Raw genomic sequence first — 22,838 nt, 5'->3', positions numbered from 1 at the left:
GGGAGAAAGCTCCTTGCGTGCTCTCCCATGTACCTGGGAACAGGTGAATCACAATGTGTCTCAGAATTGATACTATATTCAAGAAAGTGGGGGTTCACTTCAATGATTGGATTTCTTTAGGGTGTTTCCCAGTGCTTTGGAAATTAAAACTATGCATCCCGAAGAAAGGATTGAAACGTAACTTGAATGCAACCTGCATTAATAATTCACATCCTGTATCCTAGCAGGGACTGTACTAAACAGGGGAGGTATTCATTGAACCAAGAGCAAAGCAACATCAAGTTGAAAAGGAAATTACTATGGAAATTAACTTTCAAGCCTCAGGCAGATGTGGGAGAGGTTCATTGTACAGGGGATTTTCCTTGTACTATATTTTATATGGGGTTTCCACTCTACTTTGACAGCTGCATGCTCCAAGTCTGCTCTGTGGTCAGCAAGGCCTTGGCTTGCAACACATTTTTCAGCAGCATTATGGTCTGTTCAGTACATTTATTCTGTTGGAATTTTCTTATTAGCAAAGGGTTTGCATCAACACATGTCTTCTGCAAAGTTAACAAATCTTTCAGTAATGTTTTAGAGCAGTCACAGCCAACCTGTGCCCTGAGGCCACTTGTGGTTTCAGAGGATGAATGAGTTAAGAAAAAAACTGTGCATTTTATTATGAATTGAAAATGTGTCCCCTGAGCTGCTCCCTGCAATTTTTAAACTGACGTGTTTGAGTCATGTCTGTTGCGGTGGAGGAGTTGGGGGTTCACTTCTTCTCACATCTTGCCCTGCAGCTGCGGTGTGGCCAGGAACACTGGGACCCTTTACTATTCCTATCCTCTCTGTGCTCAGCAGCCCTTCCCTCCTTCCCACACCCTCCAGTGGCCACCTGCTGCCTCACAGGGGAGAAAGAGCAGAGTAGTCTTGGTTGCTCCGTAACTGTTGGCCCATTGTAATAGCTTTCAGTGGGGCCAACAGACTAGGTACACACTGATTTGGATTTGCTCATGTAGCTCCTTGAAGCAGTCTGGCTGCACTGGAAGTATATTTAATTTGTTTTAGATTCATAATGCTTCCTTCACATAATCCTTGGGGGCAAATTCAAAATTACTGAAACAATGCACTGACCAGTCAACAGACAGAAAGCAACGGAACTGATGCAATATAAAAGGTGGGTGGTTTATTTATTATTACTCTGCACAGAACAAACTGTGTATACAGGGCCGGCTCCAGCTTTTTTGCCGCCCCAAGCGGCGAAGAAAAAAAAAAAAAGAAAAAAAGGAAAAACCCGATTGAGCTGCCACCGAAGTGCCGCCGAAGAGGAAGACAGGGAGTGAAGGACTTGCCACCGAAGACCTGGACGTGCCGCCCCAATAACAGACGGTCGTGTCGCCCCTTTCTATTGGCCGCCCCAGGCACCTACTTCCTTTGCTGGTGCCTGGAGCCGGCCCTGTGTGTCACCCCCCTGCAAGCAAAAGCTCGAGAGGAGATGAGAGTCTGACACCATGCCCTGAAATGATTATTCTGGCTTTGTTGGATCAGGGGTTCCTCTGCTGAGGAACAATCTTTCTTAGATGTCCAAATCTAATGACTGCTGGTTAGAGTACATCTCGTGGTCTCTGCTTTTCCTGCTGGTGTATAAGGAATATGGAGATCTCTCTGATAGCCAGGGCTCAAACTGTGGGCTAGGCTGGCCTAGAAGGATCCACATATGCTTTTATTGCATGGAAGGGAAGGGAGCTGGGTTACTAAACAGTACCATCCCACCCTTTCCATGTAGCAGGCTTCATGGGCTCCAGAATCCTTGTATCAGAAAGGGAAAGGTACACGCCATTTCCCTCCTTCCCCCAACCCCAAGGGGAATCCACTCAGAGTTCATGCAGCCTGAGGCTGTACAGTATAACTTTTCTGAGGGGAACTTCTTCCATGTAGCGGAAACCTCACCTCCTTAAAGGGAGGCTCCAGGAGCAGTAACTGTCTAAGCCTAGAGTTGTGTAGAGAAAGCAGCAGGGGACTGGGAAGCAAAGTGAAACCACAGGGCCTGCAGCAGATCCCCCAGTTTGGGGAGGCTAGACAAACTCCTGCCTACCCCCGGGAAACAATTAGAGGGTAACTCAGCACGGGGACCTGTGACAATTCCCACTCTCTCCCAGCCACCTCTTGTGTGGCTTTTTTGAGGGGGATTTTGACTGATCTATAGGGGCTTCTGACACTGATCTATTTTTGTAGTGGAAACACATAGGAAATCAGTGCAGTCATTGGAGAACTGGGCCTAGATCCTGGGATGTATCAAACCTGTGCCCAGCTGCCCACCGCCCCAAGGGTTCACTCTGGCAGTCAGGAATCACCAAGGTATATCGATGCCCCATTTATACCTCCTATGCTGGGGACTAGGTAGAGAGATGGTACAGGACCAGCAGCTATGTAGATGTTTTGTATTCCTGGAGCAGAGGCCAGGGCGTGGCTCTTGGTATGGCGTGGCTCGTTTCAGCTAACATCCCCAAGCAGGCAGGCAGCTAGCTGTATTTGGAACCAGCTGTGTGATTCTTGAGTGATCTTCATGGATAGCCCCATATAGAGGACAGTAGGTATGTCTGCACTGCAGCAGGGAGCAAGCCTCCCAGCGTGGGTAGACAGAGTTGCGCTAGCAGGGCTCGAGCTAGCACACTCCAAATAGCTGTGTGGGTGTTGCTGCACCAGCAGAGGCTTGGGCTAGCCATCCGAGCTCAGACCTGTTCAACCTCCTGAGTCTAGCTCGGGTGCCTAGCCCTGAGCCTCCACTGGTGCAGCCATGTCTCCATTTTTAGTGTGCTACCTCAAGCCCCGCTAGTGTGAATCTGTCTACCTGGGCTGGGAGGGTTACTCCCAGCTGCAGTGGAAACAGACCCATTGTGACCTCCAGATGGGATTACAGGTCTGTCGCATCTTACGCACATTTAACATGCGCGAATTCAGCTTTACGCGGCCGGCAAAAACAAAAAAAAGAGAGAAAAATAACAATTTAAATTCTGTACCTGCCTGGTTTTTTGTTTGTTTGTTTGTTTGTTTGTTTGTTTCGCCGACGACTTTCAGTGCGCCACTGTAGGGGGCGGCGGCGCGGAGGAGGGGAGCGGCTGCACCCTGCTGGGAGCGGGCTGCATGCTCCGTCTGCCCCAGCTGGTGCCAGGTCTGCAGCAAGCCCAGCAGCCCGCGTCCTTCCTTCCCCGCCGACCGACTTTCAATTCACCTGCAGGCGGGAGCGGCGCAGAGCCCTCCTGGCAGGTGGCGCAGCGGGAGGGCCCGAGTGGCAAGCGCCCCGGCTGAAGGAAGCCCTGGCCGCCCCCCTTCTCTCTCCCCCCCGCTAGCCGGGGCGCGCACTCCGCTGCCCGGGGCATGTCTGCAGCGCAGGGAGTCCCGCTAGCCAGAGTGCAGCCGCCGCCCGCCCAGAGGCTCGCCAGCGTGGCTGGGGGAGGCAGCCGTGAGCTGCCAAGTAAGTGGCACTGAAAGTTTGCACCCTGGTTTTTTTTGTTTTTTGTTTTTTTTGGTTCCCTGCTCCGGCCGCTCTGCACCCTGTTTTTTGTTTGTTTGTTTGTTTGTTTTGTTGTTGTTGCTTCGCCGCTCCGGCGGCCCCTTTTTTTTTTTTTTGCTTGGGGCGGCAAAAAAGCCAGAGCCGGCCCTGCCTGTCGTGCAGGCGATTCCGCCCGCCATTGCACTCAGTGTAATTTTGACTATATGCGATTTTCGCTTTACGCACTGACTGCGGAACGTAACCCCAGCGTAAGATGAGACAGACCTGTAATGCAAAGGCAGCAGGTAACTGAGGCAAGGTCCACATCAGAGAGCAATGGTCAGAGCTGCCTTCCCAGGTGTGCATGAGAAACGATGCTTTTGGCTATTGACACCACTTGGAAATACATGTATGAACGTGTGTCCTGGAGTAGCAGCAATGAATCCATTAAATAGGCTAAAGGAGAGCTGGGAAGGCTGGTAATGGGATACAGAGCTCTTCACCTAGGTCACTGGGTTTGAATCCAGACCGTTCAGTAATGAGTCCTTACTGTCTGAGGGCTGTTCAGTCACCTATGTAAAATGACTTGGTAGTCCAGTTTCCAGTGGACAAGTATTCACACAACCAAATGTACCTGACAGGTTTGTGGCGAAGCTTGCTCTGCTGCTGCTCACGCTGTTCCTGTGGATAAAGGCAGCACTCTGCTCTTGGTGCATGCACCCTTTTGAAGCACTACATTCACTTCAAAAATCCGCTTTTTACAAAAAGATGTTTACATTTATGGAATTGTCAGTCCTGGCTCCAGAGCTGAGGGTGACCATTGTGCACAAACCAGGGAATGGCTGGGCCAATGCATGAGCAGGCAGAGTACAGGGTTACCCTTGAAATGTTCTCAGCACCTCCTGTGACGTGCTGAGGTTCTCAGCCCCCACTGCCTGCGATGGGAGTTGAGGGCACTGTAGCGCCTCTTGGGATCAGACCTAAATGAGTTTTGGAGGCATTGGTCATGTCTCAGAGTGGTGCCAGCAGCATCACAGATAACCTTGGAGGCAGTCTTATGGAAGAAAGAGCAATATCATGGCGCTTCTCTACACCTACTGTAAAATGAAGGACATGCTAAGTAGAGAAATGCTGGGTTCTTGTGTTTGCAGTTTGTGGCTGTGGGGCAGGAATAATGGCATGAAGTAGAAACCTAAGGATGTAAACTATTAGTGCACAACTACTTTAACTTTAACAGAGGATTGTACATGTGTAGATCCTCGTTCCTTGCCCTTAGCTGTACTGCTTACTCACTTTTTTAATCTTATCTGGAGAACTCACTGAAGGTTTCAATAGGTTTTGTTCTAATCCCAAACATTCCCTTACTAATTTTTGAAGTACACCTTTTCTATGAAATGTTTCCTTTATTGAGAGCTATCTCATAAGATGATAACTTAAATACATTCCTTCAAAGAAGACTTTATTATGCACATGATCTGCCTACAGGCATAAACACTGAATCAAATATTAAATCTTACCCAGGGTGGATTTTTTTCTATTAAAAAATAACTACCTGCTACTATACCTGGATGGATGTGTTGGCTCAGCTCAGCCCAGAAAGATGGGAACACAGGCAGGAGGTGATATTTTTTGGGTACAGCTGACAGGTCCTGTTGTCCTATTCTGTGATTTGGTGTGTTTAGGGAATTCTCCTGAAGCAATAAAGGGTCCCTGATATATCCTGGAAAGCGCATATTGCAAAGCAAAGATATGTTACTTGAGATAGGACAGGAGAGAATGTTACATGTATTGGCTAGACCTAATTGAAAAATGGAGGGAAGGGAAAATACTGAAAAATCTTGAAGCCATTTTTCTTCCATGGGTTTTGAAAAGGATGAGTTTCTGTCTATTCAACAATTTTGGTTTTCTGTTTTCAATTTGGCTTTCCCTTCCCCCCCCGCCCGCCATTCTCATTTTCTTTTTGTTCTCTCACTGAAAAGGGGGAGGGAGAAAGGAAAGGGGGGAAAAACCCAATAAAATAAAAACTGGAAAAGATAATTTTTTAAATTTCCAGTAATGTTGAAAAATAAAGTTTGAAAAATGGAAATAAAAACATGGCCTTATTTAACAAAATTGAAATTTTTCATGAATATTCATTTTTCAAAAAAAAAAAAAAAATTTCAACCAGTTCTGATATTGACAGGAATGTGTCTAGTACAGTATATTGGCTCAGATTGTAAACTACACCATATATTGCCTGTAGTTTGCAGGTTATTCAATTGTGTACAGACTGAAGAATTAAAAATACATATGGACCATGAATAAACCTTCATCTATGGAAGATGCTGAAAGTTAGAGATTGGCCCAAACCAAAACCTCAGAGCTGAACTCCCCTGAAGTCCGGTAACATTTGGATCCAGATCCAAACTTTGTGATTGTCCTCTGTTGCTATAGTGGACTAAACCAACACCCCCAAATTTGGGGGAAGTTTAGGTCTGACTCAGGATACAAATTTTGCAGCTTGGGCCCACCTTTGTTTTGATAGATTTGGAGAGTTTGAGAAGGGAAACTTCCGCAACAGTAAGTACAGAACATGGAACTTTTCCATGTTACATCTCACTTGTATTTAAATTATGAGCATATCAGATTCTAGTATTCAGTACTGTAGCTTTTATAAACATTAAGTAAACATAACAAGGGGGTCCAATGCAAATCTTGTTGAAATCTGTGTCTTTCCATTGATTTCAAAGGAAATTGGATTAGGCATCTAGAATTGAAGTCTATTCCTTCTGTTTATTATCAAGAAAGGGCTTGGTTTTTTAATTCCTCTTGTAACACACAATCACCCAAATGTTAGCTTAGAAATAGTTGCACGAACCTTGCATAACTTTAGGTTCTACTGACCTGCACACTGGAGCCTGTATATAATGCTAGGATCCCAGGTCTGAGAGAGTCTGAAGAGGTACCTCTTGGCTGAAAAGCCTGGGCGAATCTGTCGGTCTATCTGGTTATCCGGCTTTTTCAGGAAATGGAGGTGTGGATGCCAAGCTGTCCCTTTCTGATCCTTCTGCAGCAATAATATGCATGGCAAGACTTCAGTTGCTTTAAATTTTGTTTCTCACTGCAGCTGGTGAGTTGACGTTAACAGATTCTAATCAATAACTCAGGGGGAAAAACCCTGAAGTTGCCTGCAGGCATAGTAGAACAGGCATCTCACGACAGTAGACTATGATGGGGAAATCACATGATGGTGAGTTTAAAGCAAACAGGTTGGGAGTGCGAGTCTGGAAATTGCCAAAAAAAACCCAGGGAACAATTCAGAGCTTCAGCTAAAATTAAATACCAGTGAAGGCTAAAGATAATCTGTCAAGAAAATAAGTGTTATACTCTGGACATCAGGGACTTAATCCTACTACTTTTGATGTTCATGGCTATGCTCCAACTGATTTTATCGAGAGTAGAACCAGGCCATGGATTTGGTTTTGTTTTTTTTAATCTCTCTACCCGTGTGGAAAATGAGAGTGGATTAAATAAAAACTGATCTGGACCTTAACTGAAATTCCCAACCAAACCCAAACCCGGACAGGATGCTGAAGCTTGAAAAAGTTTAGTTAGCTTTCTGATGCTTTATAATTTTATCAGAGCTCTCATTAATATCATTAATGCAACCAACTCACTGGGCTTCAAGAACTACCGTATTTTCCAATCAAATCTAGTTAAATCAAAGTGTAAGAATGGTTGAAACAAATACCTTTGTTAAAGTCCCGAAATGCAGACTTAGTTTAAATTTAAATGAGACCACACTGTTCAATAGAATTAGATACTGATTGTTTAAAAGCGTCTTGAGGGGTCTAGACCAGAGACCAAGCTACACTATATGCTGCCATGTGAGAAACCCAGGTTTAATTCTCTTTTGTTGGGTTGTGCACCAATCTAGACTAGTCAGATGGGATAAACTCCACTCTCGTAATGTTTGTAAAGTTTATGCTGTGATGCTGGGACTTGGTGTCCTTGTGCTGTGGCTCAGTGTAGCGAAGTTGTTTTCAAAGATCGTGATGTTGTATTATGGTGTTTTGACACCACACTGCAAAGTGATGCTTCACATGCCCTGGAAATGATTCTGAGAACTTTTTGTTCCTTGCAAGCATGATACTATGAATAGCAGGCCTAAAGAATCCCTAGGGGGCATCACACTTAGTCCCTGATTAGGCAGGGAAGGAGCTCTTCATACTGCCCTACAGTAACTTTTCTGGCTAGTTAGGAGTAGCATTGAGACATTCCACCAAAGGGAGACCTGTCACTCTTCTTCAGCTAGAAAGACTTGGATCCTGCACATCACAGCCAGCAGGAGTGAAAGTGCTCAAAACAGAGGAGCAACTCAGTGACACACTTGGGAGAGAAAAGCAGTTCTATAACAGATACACCAGAACCTCAGAGTTATGAACACCAGAGTTATGAACTGACCAGTCAACCACACACCGCATTTGGAAGCAGAAGTGCGCAATAAGGTAGCAGCAGAGACAGAGACAAAAACAAAAAGAAAGAAAGAAAGCAATTACAGTACAGTAGTGTGTTAAATGTAAACTACTAAAAAAAAGGGAAAGTAGCATTTTTCTTCTGCATAATAAAGTTTCAAAGCTGTATTAAGTCAGTGTTCAGTTGCAAACTTTTGAAAGAACAACCATTTCGTCTTGTTCAGAGTTACGAACATTTCAGAGTTATGAACAACTTCCATTCCTGAGGTGTTCGTAACTCTGAGGTTCTACTGTACATATTAATCTCAGTAACATTAAGGATGAAATCCTGGTCCTGTTGAAGTCAATGGCAAAACTCCCATTGACTTAACTAAAGCTGGATTCCACTCACGTTTATATATTTTAGAATATAATTATTTAATGGATTTATCATCTACATTAGAAAACGGTGATTTAGTTTACCTTAATCTTATTTTAAAGCTTTAACAAATCTACCATTCAGATGCCACTAGGGTGGGCAAATTAAAAATACCCAGAAACGTATCTTTCCCGTTAAGCCATCAGGAGGATACAGTACTTGGGTTTTATAAGAAAATCATTGTTTCTATTGGAAGAAAGAAATGGAAAGTAAACAGGGCCGGCTCCAGGCACCAGCCTGGCAAGCAGGTGCTTGGGGCGGCCGCTCCGGAGAGGGGCGGCACGTCCAGGTATTCGGCGGCAATTCGGCGGACGGTCCCTCACTCCCGCTGGGAGCGAAGGACCTCCCCCCGAATTGCTGCCGCAGATCGTGATCGCGGCTTTTTTTTTTTTTTTTTTTTTTTGGCTGCTTGGGGTGGCCAAAACCCTGGAGCAGGCCCTGAAAGTAAATATAGGAAATTATAATAACTCTACAAAGGGCAAGTGCAATGTTGGGAGCGGGGATGAGAGGGGAAGGGCAGCATGAGAGGGAAATGACTTAAGGGGCCCATAGCTGCAGTGTAAGAGCGCAGGATATAGGGTGATAATTGAACGGATTAAAATACAATATGCTGCTGCTATTCACGGGTGTGGCAGATGTAATGTAACTATCCCAAACTATGGGATACAGGAATCTTCAGCTTCCTCTAAAGCATCACCATAGATGTGGAATATTATTTTTGTGTTGGAGGGATGAGGTATGACAAGTTTGTATGTGAGCTCCCTAGAGCTTTGTGTCTCTTGACAATCCTAAATTGCAAGGAACCAGTCTGTCAGATCTGGAAGACTGTAAAACTGTGACAGGAGCCTAGAAAGGAGAGACACAACTAGAACCTTGATCCATTTAAAGGCTATGTTAAAATTCCCATTAGCTTCAGGGAGGCAGGGTTGGGTTCTAATTCAGAAGAATTGACATCTAATACTGCTATAGCAAAATTTGCCAGTTAGCCTCAGTTTCTAGTTGACTTGGATTCCGTTGAGCTGAATTATTAGCATGTACAGAGTGCCCTGTTAATGAAAATTGCCACAGTGCTTTATATAATAGCAGCAGGCATGTTGAGACTTGTCCATTTTCTTTGGTGCCACAGCCGGTTACTGTATGTAATCACTCTGCTCCTAGGTCCCCGTTTACACTTTTCTCATCGACTACTGGTGTAGGCATTTCTGGCTTCAGTAAATTTCTTCTACCAAGAGTTTTTTTTCCAAATAGGACCTGTTTTGTATTGAAGAATCACACCGCGCCCAGTTGCCTCGCTTAATAAAATATTTAAGCCTAAATTTTCAAGCGTCCACTAATTTTGAGTGTCTCAAATTGAAGGCCCTTCTTGATGCATTTAGAGTCTGACTTTCACCCACAACTCCAGTTGAAGTCAGGTCCTGTGTTGGGCATCTGGAAACTGAGGCACCTGCGTGTATGAATCGTTGAAAATGTGAACCTTAGCTTTTACTGAACACAGGGAAAGTTTCCGATTAAAGAGAGAGAAAAACCAGTCTAACTCTCCCTTTGGAAACTGCTCCCTTGCACAGATCTACCTCTAGGCTAAATAAACTAAATGCATTTGCAGGCTAGAACCTCACTTGTAGCATTTTGAAATTTCACAGTGTTGTAATTGTAGGGGTCCTGACCCAACAAGGAGTTGTGGGGGGGGGGCTGCAAGGTTTATGTAGGGGAAGTTGCGCTACTGCTACTCTTACTTCTGTGCTGCTGCTGAGAGCGGTGGCTGCTGGCCAGGAGCCTAGCTCTGAAGGCAGAGCTGCCGCCAGCAGCAGCGCAGAAGTAAGGATGGCATGGTATGGTATTGCCACCCTTACTTCTGCGCTGCTGCCTGCACAGTAGTCACCACTCTCTGGCTGCCCAGCTCTGCAGACAGCAATGCAGAAGTAAGGGTGGCATGGTATGGTATTGCCACTCTCCGGCCGCCCAGCTCTGCAGGCAGCAATGCAGAAGTAAGGGTGGCATGGTATGGTATTGCCACTCTCCGGCCACCCAGCTCTGAAGGCAGCGCAGAAGTGAGGGTGGCAATACTGTAACCCCCCTAAAATAACCTTGTGATTCCCCCTGCAACTCTGTTTTGGGTCAGGACCCCCAATTTGAGAAATGCTGGTCTCCCCCATGAAATCTGTATAGTATAGGGTAAAAGCCCACAAAAGACCAGATTTCACGGGGAGAGACCAGATTTCACGGTCCGTGACCCATTTTTCATGGCTGTGAATTTGGTAGGGCCCTAGTTATAGTAAGTGCTGGTTGGGAATGTCTTGATGAAATGTTTTTTGTTGGAAAATGCCAGTTCATCAAAACCAAAACTTTTGTGAAAACGTGTCAGTTGGGAGACCCCAGAATAGCCAGTAACGTGATGTTTGAGGGCACTCACCTGGGATGTGGGAGATCCAGGTTTAAGTCCCTGCTCTGCCTGATTCAGTTTGCACAGGAATTCTCCACGTGATCCTAGAGCTCTGAGGACCACTATTAACCACCCATCACCCACAAACACTGCTCCCAAACTCTACTTTTTTGGTGACCTACCTTCTGGATAAAGAGGGCAGGATGGACCTCCCTTTGGAGTCTAACAGTGCTGTCTCCTTCAACACCACTCCTACGTTGTCCAGAAGGGTTGTGGCAGACTGATATGAGGTGCCCCCTTCCTCAAAGGGACTAAACATGTGGCCTGCACACTGTTCTTATCTCTTGCTGGTTTGGTGAAGGAAAGATTTTACCCATGTCTCCCATATTATAGAGCAAAGCATTAACCAAAGATGCTGGCTGGCTCCTTAATTTACAACAGAAAAAAATTAAATCTGTCTCAAGGGTAGTTACAAAAATGAGCAATTTTTACTACTAGGATGGCTCATAACTCTGTTTCAATAGCAGAGCGTTGTTATGGCTGAAGATAGCATAATGGGTTAATCCCAGCCCCATTTCCTTGGACCTCCTGTGGCCACATGATTTGCAAATGCCTGAAAATATCTCTGCTCAATTCTAATTGTTTGCGGCAGTCAGCACATGATTTCACGTGTTTGGTCACAGCAGTATTCGTTTTCTCTTCTTTTAATCTTTGAATGTCGTGCCTGGTTTCACTGATGTAGATCATGATGACACAGTAGGCAGTGATTTCATTTAAGATGTTTTGCCTTGACTCCAGAAGTGTGGATTCCTTGTGGGATGGCCAATATTTATTAATGGTATCCTAGGGTTTTTAAAGGGAAAGCTATATCACAGACCACTACAACCAGTTTAATCTATTCCAAAATGCTGGATGCATTAGGCAAGAGCTACCTCGATTGGACTGAGGTCTTCCTCATTAGTTCAGATGCTGGTTCAGAAGATTTATTGAAGGCTGTCTCTTTTAAAGAGCTCACTTTTGATCCTTAAAGGATATCTTCACTCTGATGTGATGGAGCTGAGATAGGGCTGCTCTTCTGACATAAATGCTGCTACTGAAGTAATTTAAAAAAAAAAACCAGTCCCATAATTAGGAGTGTGCAAAATGTTCATTCCTGAATATGCATGGGTTGAATTTCTTGGGACTTTTCCAAATATTTAATTGGGATCATCAGTATGCACTCTTATATCTAAAGTTAAATTCTCATATCATAAGCAGAGAAGTTGGATTAATATTTTAACTGTAAATTTGGGGTTTGAGGGGTCATTACTTGGGATTATTTCCAGGGTTCTGAACGTATTTTGTATAGAATTCTTTGTATCTGAGATCATTTTAATATTTTAATCAGACAAATTGTTTAAATAATTGTTCTTACTATTTACACTTTGCTACTGCGGTAGAGCTGAAGTATTTGGGGTGTCTCCTAAAGTTTTACTTACTTAAGTTATTAAGCTTTGGCATTTGGCTTTTTAGAGACTATGTGTATGTGTTGCATATAGTGAAAATGACAATTTCATAAATACCTGTTATATAAAACTAGATTATACGAGCATACAGTCTTTGGGGGGCAGGGACTGTGTTTTTATCATGTGTTTGTACAATGCCTTTACAATGGGAATACAGACTCTAAATGCTACTGCAATTCAGATAATTAATAAAGCAGGATTTGTCAAAAACAAATTCTAGACGTCCATGAGGCAACTATTGAAGCAACTAAACATTTTTTGCAAAATGTGATTAATAATTTGGAGCCTACAATTTTTTCTCTTTGTACATTATAATTACGTTAACATTGGAATGGCTGTACACATTTGTTGTATATTTGTGGTAGCTATAGATTTAAAATGGAATGTAATAGTGGACTGGATGGCAGTCATGATACTGGTAAATGGGATCTGGATCTCCCCACATGTAGGTTGCTGGTTCGAATCTGGGTCAGAAAGATAGTGACTGAAAGTTGCTATTAACTGATGGCTATTCAGTTGTGTGTGTGAAATGAATTGGTGTTCTTGGTCCAGTTCCTAGTGTACAGTAGATCATTTGCATAATTGTTGACAGACACAGCAGAGAGTTCAAGCTTGGAATAAGAGTGAACACTAAACACTACTCTCTCCAGAGCTAGCCTGTAAGCCCCAGCATTGACTTTTTTGGGGGAAGAGGGATGGGGAGCAGGAGCTCCTTTAAATGGCAAGGCTAATGATCTCAGATTTAATTTTGCAACTGAGAAGTTTCTAGCTGTTCTAACCATGAAAATCTCATGGCTGAAAGGTTAGTGGCAGTGATCTTTCCTGTTCATGACTATCCTCACCATAACTGCCATGAGGTGCTTGTTGGGGTCTACAAAGCCAGTGGCCATGGGTCCCCTGGAATGTTGGGAGAATTCCTGGGCTGGTGTTTGTTTGGGGATAGGGGTGCCTGGGTTGCCACAAATGATACTAAAACTTCTGTGAGTTCCCTCCTGCTTCCTCCTGAGCTGCTGGCATGACTCTGGCTATAAACTGGAGGGAAAGATTGGATTTGTGCTTAAGACACTGGATTGGGACTCAGGAGGTCTGGGTTTAATGCCCAGCTCTGCCACTGACTCCCTGTGTGACCTTGGGCAAGCCACTTGGCCTTTCTGGGCCATCTATTCCTCATCTGTATAAAATGACAATAACACTTCCTTTCTCTCTGTCTTGACTGTTTAGACTGGAAGATTTTTGGGGCAGAGACAGTCTCAGTTTGGGTTCGTACAGTGCCTGGCAGAGCTGGGCCCTGATTTTGGTTGGGGCTTCTAGGTGCTACCTAATACAAACAATAATAAACAGTGGGGTAGGCCGCAGGCACAGAAAGGCTGAAGACAAGACTCTGGCCCCTTATGTATGGCCTATACACACTCATTTGTGTCTTGCTTTGTGAGTGCTCCAAGGACTTCTGTCATTCACCTCCTGAGGCCTGTCCTTACCCTCTTGCTCCTGGTTGCTTGCAGGGCCGGTGCTACCATTAAGGCAAACTAGGCGGTTGCCTAGGGCGCCAAGATTTGGGGGCGCCAAAAAGCGGTGCCCCCAATTTTTTTTTTACAGCGTTCCTACACCCCCTCCCAGAGCGCGCGGTCGCTGCTCCACTTCTCCCGCCTCCCAGGCTTGCGGCGCCAATCAGCTGTTTGGTGCCACAAGCCTGGGAGGGGAGGAGAATTAGAGCGGGGGCGGCATGCTCGGGGAGGAGGCGGAGCAGAGGTGAGCTGGGGTGGGGAGCTGCTGCACGGCTCCCCTGGGGGGAGGAACTGCTGTGGGGGGGGGGGGGGCGCCTCAGGGCAGAGGGAGGGTGGGGAGCTGCCACAGGGCTGGGCGGGGGGGCGCAAGGTGGAAGTTTCGCCTAGGACGCGAAACTTCCTTGCACCGGTCCTGGTTGCTTGACAACAATGTTGAGGGATATTAGTGGCAATGGAGTGGTGTGAGGAAGCTTTCTCCACTGACCAACATGTGCTTGATTTGCAGATACACAGAGAATTATGTTTTTCAGTGCTGTCCAGTTGCCACCTTTCCATTAGCACTAAGTTCATGTTATTAAAAGGTACAAGTTATTGTAAAACAAAAATCAATAAATCTGTGGATAGACTGAAAATCAGGGAGGAAAGGGCTCAGAAGAAGAACTTGAGGATACTGGGTCTGACACACCGGCTAAGGAAATGCAGTGACAGTCTTCATGGAGAAGTAGTTCTCTTAAGTATTTCATTTCCCAACTAAGGATTAAATGCTGCCTTCTGATGCTGTTTTGCAGGAAATATTTACTAATCAGAGCCTGATTTTTTTCAGAAGCGCGGAATACCTGCAGCTCCCATTGACTTTTTAGAGGGAGAAGCGAGAACTCAATACTTCTTAACATCAGGCCTAACTGCGTGGTAGCCATTGTGAAGGCTGGATTCTGTGCTGTTATTACTGATGGTAGATGGAATGTATGGAACTGGCTCTGCAAGGTGCTGTCTCTTCTTTTTCCTCCCCACCATTCTTGACACTCAGGGCACCCTTCCAAAATCTATTCAACAAGCCTCCACCCACACATCATTCCTGTCTCCCTAAAAATGCACTTCTGCAGCATTGTCTGCTGACACTTTATTAAACGAATTGTGAACTAGATCCCTCGCCCCACTCTGGCCTGTTTGCACCCAGCAGCAGAAAGGGGTGTAAAGCCAGTTTAATAGGCCTCCTGAGGATTCTCCCACTAGAGGGGAAGGCCCTGATGGTATAGAGCCAGACTAGGGTTTAATGGGAATAGGCAGGGGAAAGAGGCCATGGCTAGAGAGCTCCTTCACTCCAGCAGTTTTCAGCTGCTAGAATGACCCCTTGGGGCCACAGGCAGCCAAGTGCAACTTGCAGCAGCCCCAACCTGCATTAAGTTATTCTGGGGCTGAGCAGTCCTCTGGTGACCCCAGGATCAGGGAACCACAAAGATGGCACTAAGTCCTATTTTCACAGAACCCTCACAGCTGCACCAGCTGCTGCTCTGGCCCAGCTGAGGATCTGGCCCAGTATGTATTAAGTGGGCAACCATGTAATAGAGTCATAGTTCATGTCTCATGTCAGGAGTGCACAGACCAGGATGGAGCAACAGAGAGTCCTGTGGCACCTTTAAGACTAACAGATGTATTGGAGCATAACCACTTCGCCCATTCACCCACGAAAGCTTATGCTCCAATACATCTGTTAGTCTTAAAGGTGCCACAGGACTCTCTGTTGCTTTTTACAGATCCAGACTAACACGGCTACCCCTCTGATACTTCAGACCAGGATGGTGTCGGTCCCTGAGCGGGGGCACAGATGTAGAGGACAGGCTCTTTTTGCCTTCACTGCCCATGCCTTGGGTGCCCACGGACACAATCGAACCCCATATATGAAACTTTCAGTCTCTGACACTGATCTTTATAGCAGAATATATGACAGTGACATGCACAACCACTGCATGGGCTTGGCTCTTAAAACATTTAGTCAGCTCTGACTCTTCTTATAATGATATTTATGTATTTGACAGACAGTATGAGAATACATGATGTTGGGTGAAGATCCCTCATGTTTGATGTTCACCTTCACTTACTAGGAAGCTGTGTCATCAGCAAAGTAATACATCAGATGTGAGTTAAATTTGAGGACTTACTGTCATACACACACATCTCTCCATATACAGATCATTGTGTGTGTATATATATGGAATATGTGGTGATGAGGGATGTTGTAAAAAAAAATTGCTACAGATCTGGGATGAGCTCATTACTTCATGAGCAGTGGAGCCAAGATAGAGTTATGCAAGTCTTCCCAGACAAGTGGCAGCAACAACTATATGGTACCTCACACCATCATGTGTGTTGTTGTGGTTAGATACTATGTCTTTGTCTTCTTAAAAATCTCACTCCATGTTTTCCCTTTTGAAGTAGGGTTTTAGTTACTACAACATAGAAAGAATCATGTCATGGGTATGGGTGGAGCTTAGTGACAAGTAGAGTATAAAATAATATCATATAATAGTTTGAGATTTATACCATAGCTTGGGAAACATAAGAGTTTATGTGATTATGATCATGTGGCATGAGAATGGTTGGCTGACAGATGAGCAACACTTTCTTTTTGAGGTCAAGGATGAAAAATGTCATTTTAGCATGAAAATTCCCCCACTTTTATATAAACAGGGGAGACTTGACCAACCCCAGGAGTGAAATCCTGTCTCCATTGAAGTCCAATGGCAAAACTCCAGTTGACTTTAATGGAGCCAGGATTTCACCCCATGTTGGCTGCAGGGAAAGGGCTACCGCTGCCTTCTATATTGAGTTACAGAAGGGTGAGATTCACCCTGTATAGAGGGCCCACACAGGGCCTAGAGATCACTTAAGCCCCTTTTAAGCCCTCAAAACTGGAGCACGTAAAATTGCAACCCATATGTAAATATACCAGAAAGCGCTTAAAGGGAAGAGGAGAAGAACAAGATGTTGCTTGTGTGTTTGCTAGAATACAGAATCAGGTTTTATCTACTTAGGAGCTTGCTTTCTTCAGTAAAAAAATACATTATCAGGACTCCCGAATCCCATGGTGTTCAAGTCCAGAAGAGCAGGATTAGCATTTTAAGAGATCTCACACAGTCTCAATTCTGGTAGTGAAAGAACCATCCTGTGTGCTCTTACCTGTCTGCCTCCGTATGCCAAAATGGCTCTTGTCAAATCTTGGAGCGTGTGCAATTCAATCTGTAGCTTATTCCTTCTGTGTCTGAGGCCTTGCTGGCCACTCCTCCCTCCTCTTTGTTTCCATGATGGCTCTGCTAAATCTTCAGAGTAGAGAACCAGCGCACCAGTTTTTGTGCTGTAGGTTTTAGGAAGATACAGATCCCAGCAGCCCTTCATAAACTGCCTCTCATTCAGTAATCTGCTGACATGGCAATAACCTTCATGAGACTTCCAGTTCAGATAGTCCTAGCATGGAAAAAATCAAAACATAGGATAGACTTTGGGCGGGGGGGGGGGGGGGGGAATAATCTTTCTCAGCCTGGGGTTGAGAGTATGTGGCTTACCAGATACACAGGAAATTATTCTTTGCTTATATGCTTACACCACTCTGGCCTTACTTAGTGAATTTAGGATTTGACCCAATGTGAACACTGAATTGTTTGATAAGGTTTTACTCTATTCTTAAGGCACCTATACACTTACTGCAAAGTGTAGTGTACAGACACTGCACGCCCAGCTAGTTTGGGTATAAATAGCAGTGCAGACAGTGAGTCATAGCTTCGGCAAGTAGAGTAGAATAGAGTGCCCTATATGCCTGAACCCCCAGGACATATACCCTACACAGCTCTCTACATGCCCAAGCAGTGCCTCCCACGTCTACACTGTTATTTTTAGCAGCGTAGTGTCCTGCTGTCTCCTTGCTGCTGGAGCCTTTCACTGCCGTGTGTAGCTACACATGCTCTACACACCGCTGCAAGCATAGACAAGGCTTTACTGGGGCTGGACTATCACTGACGTTAGTGAGCACTTTCATTGACTTCTCATTGCCTGTATGAGGATTTGAGGACCAAAGCCCAGACTTTTGTAGATGAAAAGTTAATAGAAATTTCCCTTTAGAAATGTGTGGGAACATTTTATGACACTTATCTTAGGACAAATCTTTAGGTGACAAATCTGAGGAACTGTCCCAGATTGAGGTGTCATTAGAGGAGGTTTTGGAACAAATTGATAAATTAAACAATAATAAATCACCAGGAATAGATGGTATTCACCCAAGAGTTCTGAAATAATTCAAATGTGAAATTGCAGAACTACTAACTGTGATCTGTAACCTATCATTTAAATCAGCTTCTGTACCAAATGACTGGAGGATAGTTAACGTGATGCCAATTTTTAAAAATGGCTCCAGAGGTGATCCTGGCAATTACAGGCCAGTAAGCCTGACTTCAGTACCAGCAAACTGGTTGAAATCATAGTAAAGAACAGACTTGTCAGACACATAGATGAACATAATTTGTTGGGGAAGAGTCAACATGGTTTTTGTAAAGGGAAATCATGCCTCACCAATCTACTACAATTCTTTGAGGGGTCAACAAGCATGTGGACAAGGGGGATCCAGTGGATATAGTGTACTTAGATTTTCAGAAACTCTTTGACAAGGTCCCTCACCCAAAGGCTTTTAAGCAAAGTAAGATGTCATGGGATAAGAGGGAAGGTCCTCTCATGGATTGGTAACTGGTTAAAAGATAGGAAATAAAGGTTAGGAATAAATGGTCAGTTTTCAGAATGGAGAGAGGTAAATAGTGGTGTCCCCCAGGGGTCTGTACTGGGACCAGTGCTGTCCAACATATTCATAAATGATCTGGAAGAAGGGGTAAATAGTGAGGTGGCAAAATTTGCAGATGATACAAAACTACTAAGATAATTAAATCCAAAGCAGACTGCAAAGAGCTATAAAGGGATCTCTCAAAACCGGGTGACTGGACAACAAAATGGCAGATGAAATTCAGTGTTGATAAATGCAAAGTCCTTCACGTTGGAAAACATAATCCCAACTATACATATGAAATGATGGGGTCTAAATTAGCTGTTACCACTCAAGAGAGCGATCTTGAAGTCATTGTGAATAGTTCTCTGAAAACATCCACCCAATGTGCAGCAGGCGTCAAAAAAGTTAACAGAATGTTGGGAATCATTAAGAAAAGAATAGATAATAAGACAGAAAATATCATATTCCCTCTATATAAATCCATGGTACGCCCACATCTTGAATACTGTGTGCAGACGTGGTCATCCCATCTCAAAAAAGATATATTGGAATTGGAAAAGTTTCAGAAAAGGGCAACAAAAATGATTAGGGGTATGGAACAGCTTCCGTATGAAGAGAGATTAATAAGATTGGGACTTTTTACCTTAGAAAAGAGACAACTAAGAAGGGATATAATAGAGGTCTATAAAATCATGGAGAAAGTAAATAAAGAAGTATTATTTACTCCTCATAACACAAGAACTAGGGGTCACCAAATGAAATTAAGAGGCAGCAAGCTTAATACAAACAACGCACAGGTCACACAATGCACAGTCAACCTCTGGAACTCCTTGCCAGAGCGTGTTGTGAAGGCCAAGACTATAACAGGGTTCAAAAAAGAACTAGATAATTTAAGGGAAGATAGGTCCATCAATGGCTATTAGTGTCCCTAGCCTCTGTTTGCCAGAAGCTGGGAATGGGAGACAGGGAATGGATCACTTGATGATTACCTGTTCTGTTCATTCCCTCTGGGGCATCTGGCATTGGCCACTGTCGGAAGACAGAATACTGGGCTGGATGGACCTTTGATCTGACCCAGTATGGCCGTTCCTATGTTCTTATGACCAACAGATCTAGTGGGCTGTGGAATGGGCTCAAGCAATGGTAATCCATAGCTGCAGATATTTCATACCAGATTAGACACTAACCCTAGCAAATGTAGAGGACTATCCTGTATTGGCAAGGAGCTTGGGCTGGATGAACTATTATCACTTTTTCATCTCTAATTTCTATGGTTCAGCACAAAAAGTTTTTCTTAGAGTGTTTACATACTTTAAACAGTGATATTTATAGCAGAGTACTTATTGTGCTAAGAAAAGTGATGGGTGTCAGTTGATAATCCTAAATTCTAAGTCAGTGTTCACATTGATCCTTAATATAACATACCATCTCATTTTTTAAAGACGCTCCAAAATGAGAGTCTGGATTAAAACCATATTGTGAACTATGTTAATTTTACTAGATTAGAACTCCAAATCCATTAGGATGAGAGGGCAGTTTGTTATACCAAAACAGTTTTTTTCCAGTAGTAAATTAATGGTTTTGAAATGTAAAAACTAACTTACCAGTAATTAAAAACAATTGCAATTCATTATCTATTTATGTTCTTAATGCCTTCCCTTTCTGTATTATCATTAAAATAATAACATCATTTCTTTGGGGGCATGGGCTGTTTTAGCATTTTGTGTGTCTAGCATTCTTAATGTCTAGCACAATGGGGCTCTGATCCCAGATTGGGGCCTATTATTGCTATCATAATAGAAATAATAATAATAATAATAATAATTAATATTGCCTAACATCAGAGGCGCAAATCAGGATCAGGGCCCCATTGTGTTGGATGCTCTATGAACAGATCTGAAGACCTTGTTCCTGCCCCAAACAGCTTCCTCTTTTTTAAAATCTCTTTTAAACCTTCTGTTACTCTTAGACGGGGTGAAAGGAAGTCAGGACATTTACCGGTACAAGGCTGGAGCGGGGGCATCCCTCAACCAGCCCTTCCAGGCCGCCTGGGCCACGCTGCCTGGGGCTCCCGTGTTGATTTAAAGGGCCCAGGGCGCCGGACGCCACTGCTGCGCTAGTGGCAGCAGCGTCCAGAGCCCTGGGCCCTTTTAAATCGCCGGCCCCAGGGCAACTGCTCCTTTTGCTCCCCCCCTCCCCCCGCCCGTCGGCAAAAGGGGCAGGGACATTAAAGTGTTGCAGGATCCTTTGTTGCAGCAGCGCTTTAACGTTGCTGCCCCCCCCCCCCCCCGCCCTCCCCTGTCGGCAGTCCTGCCGATATGGACCCTACCAGCAGGGCTGCCAACAGGGGAGGCAAAAGGGGCAGGAACATTAAAGCGCTGCCGCCACAGCGCTTTAATGTGGGCTGGGTATGGCTGGGCAGTGCGGGTTCTTACCGATACGCCGTACCGGCTCACTTTCACCCCTGCTCTTAGAAGCCCTTATTGATCAGTTTGTAAAGTAGAGTAGTACTATGCATGGCAACTGTAAGGTGGTCTGATAAGGGTTTCTTCAATCATGGGATCTGTCTCAAGTACTTTTTGAGTCTTTTCAGTGTGCTGGATGGCAATGCAGAACATTTTATAACAAAGAGTATGATAATCTACTTTGGAGGAATCTTCAGACCCTACTCTTTTTATCCCGAGATACTATCCGCTGCACTCAAATACTACCATGATGGGTGTCTTAGAAATAGCATAGGTAAGTAAGGTAGACAGACTTGGTATGCCTTTGAATGAGGTACTTAGAGTGGGCTCTGATGTATCAGTGGTCATAGACCATGAAGAGAGACATGGAACATAGCCATGTAACAGTCTCCCTAGTAAAAACACTGACCTGGTGGGTGAGATTCATTAGAGAATCTCAAATTAGTCAGAAGTTTCCAGATTGTTCTATTAATAGATACATTCACATACTCTTCTTGACTTAAAGCTACAGTACCATTGTTTGCTTCTCAACTACATAAAATTTCATTGCATGATGATAATTACTCTCACTAATAACTACGCTTGGTTCCCATGGTTTGTACTGTAGAGAATTGAAACGGCAGGCCCCAGCTACTCCATGCTAGTAAGATGACTTAACATACAAACAAGGCCAATTCTCCCCTCCTACACTCTGGTCCAAATCTACTGATGTAAATGGAATTGTGCTGATGTAGATGAGATGAGAATTTGGGACAGATTTTGATTTCCATTACACTGGTGCAAACCTTGAGTAACTCAACTGCTTTCAGTGGAATTACCCCAGTGTAACTGAAATTAGATTATGACCCACACTCCTTAAAAAAATATTTTTCTGATTTGCAGTTGGTCACACTAAGGTAATTCTGAAGTCCAAGTGGCATAAGATCGGTGATAGGAATTCACTGTTTTAACTATAACTTCAATGTATATATTTTTAGCAAAGTGAATCTATGATTTTAGCTGCTGTAAAATTGCTTTGGACTGTGCAATTTCTGTAAGCTAAACAAAATATTATTTAAAAGCAGCACAGTAAACTTCAGCTATATGATTCTGATTCAGAACAACTCCATGCAGATCCCAGAATTGACGTGTATGCCTAGTAACCGATTAGTCTAATATTCAACAAAAAAACAAAAACAAACAATAAGGATATTCCCTAAAGAATCTATTTCTTTATATTTAGGTTTCTTCCTCTGGATTTCTCAGTGCAAGTTTCTGTTTCTTTAACTTGCTTGCCAAGCATTCTGGTTCAGGATTCTCCAGTTTTAATTACAGCAGGCATACATACTTCTTAGGTTACTAAGGCATTTTAATTTCAACAACAAATAAGACATCACTGAAAAAAATCTGTCTCATTAACAGTTATTTCAATTAGTTAAAATCACAGAACATAAAATTACCATACAATCCATAATGGTTTGTTTGCTGCACTTTTGTAACCAGGACTCACCTCTGGTTCAAAATGCACCTCCAATTTCTCCTGGGTTTTTTTGACCACCTGTCCAGTACCACGGCTTAATAGGGAGAGATTGGGCATTTTTCCTTAGTGACCTTTCATCTTGCCTCTAAAACTGTAAACTTGTTATCAGAGCAGTCTGCAAGAGAGCTTTGTAAACAAGATCTTTGTTATGAAATATGATAATTTATAGATCAGCTCTTCCTTAATGTGCAGCTCCGAATAGCAAAAAAGCCTCCCTGGGTTTCCGGAGTCCTTAGTCTCCTTCACAGTTCTAAGTGGAGTCAAGTTACTTTTCTCCTGCCTGTTCTGTGCACTTGTTGTTCCTTCTGTGCTGGTTGCTTTGGTACATCTAGGGATTTGTGAAACACAACCATCC

General features: G+C 43.9%; 1 protein-coding gene across 1 annotated transcript in view; it reads right to left on the bottom strand.

Moving 5' to 3' along the window:
* KIAA2012 (KIAA2012 ortholog) overlaps positions 1–22,540 on the bottom strand; it is an 89,141-nt gene extending 66,601 nt beyond the window's left edge. The window contains exons 1-4 of the mRNA XM_065413825.1: positions 22,454–22,540; positions 16,912–17,196; positions 6,356–6,518; positions 5,037–5,192 (exon numbers count right to left, since the gene is read on the bottom strand). Of these exons, the coding sequence (XP_065269897.1) occupies positions 5,037–5,192; positions 6,356–6,518; positions 16,912–17,196; positions 22,454–22,540 (691 nt within the window). The remainder of the gene's footprint in view (positions 1–5,036; positions 5,193–6,355; positions 6,519–16,911; positions 17,197–22,453) is intronic.
* Between the last annotated feature and the right edge of the window lie 298 nt (positions 22,541–22,838).

The sequence above is a fragment of the Emys orbicularis genome, chromosome 11 (genome assembly GCF_028017835.1).
Source record: "Emys orbicularis isolate rEmyOrb1 chromosome 11, rEmyOrb1.hap1, whole genome shotgun sequence".
In the NCBI taxonomy this organism is placed as follows: domain Eukaryota; kingdom Metazoa; phylum Chordata; order Testudines; family Emydidae; genus Emys; species Emys orbicularis.
The sequence above is the reverse complement of the archived record's forward strand: the minus strand, read 5'-3'. Positions and strand labels throughout refer to the sequence as shown.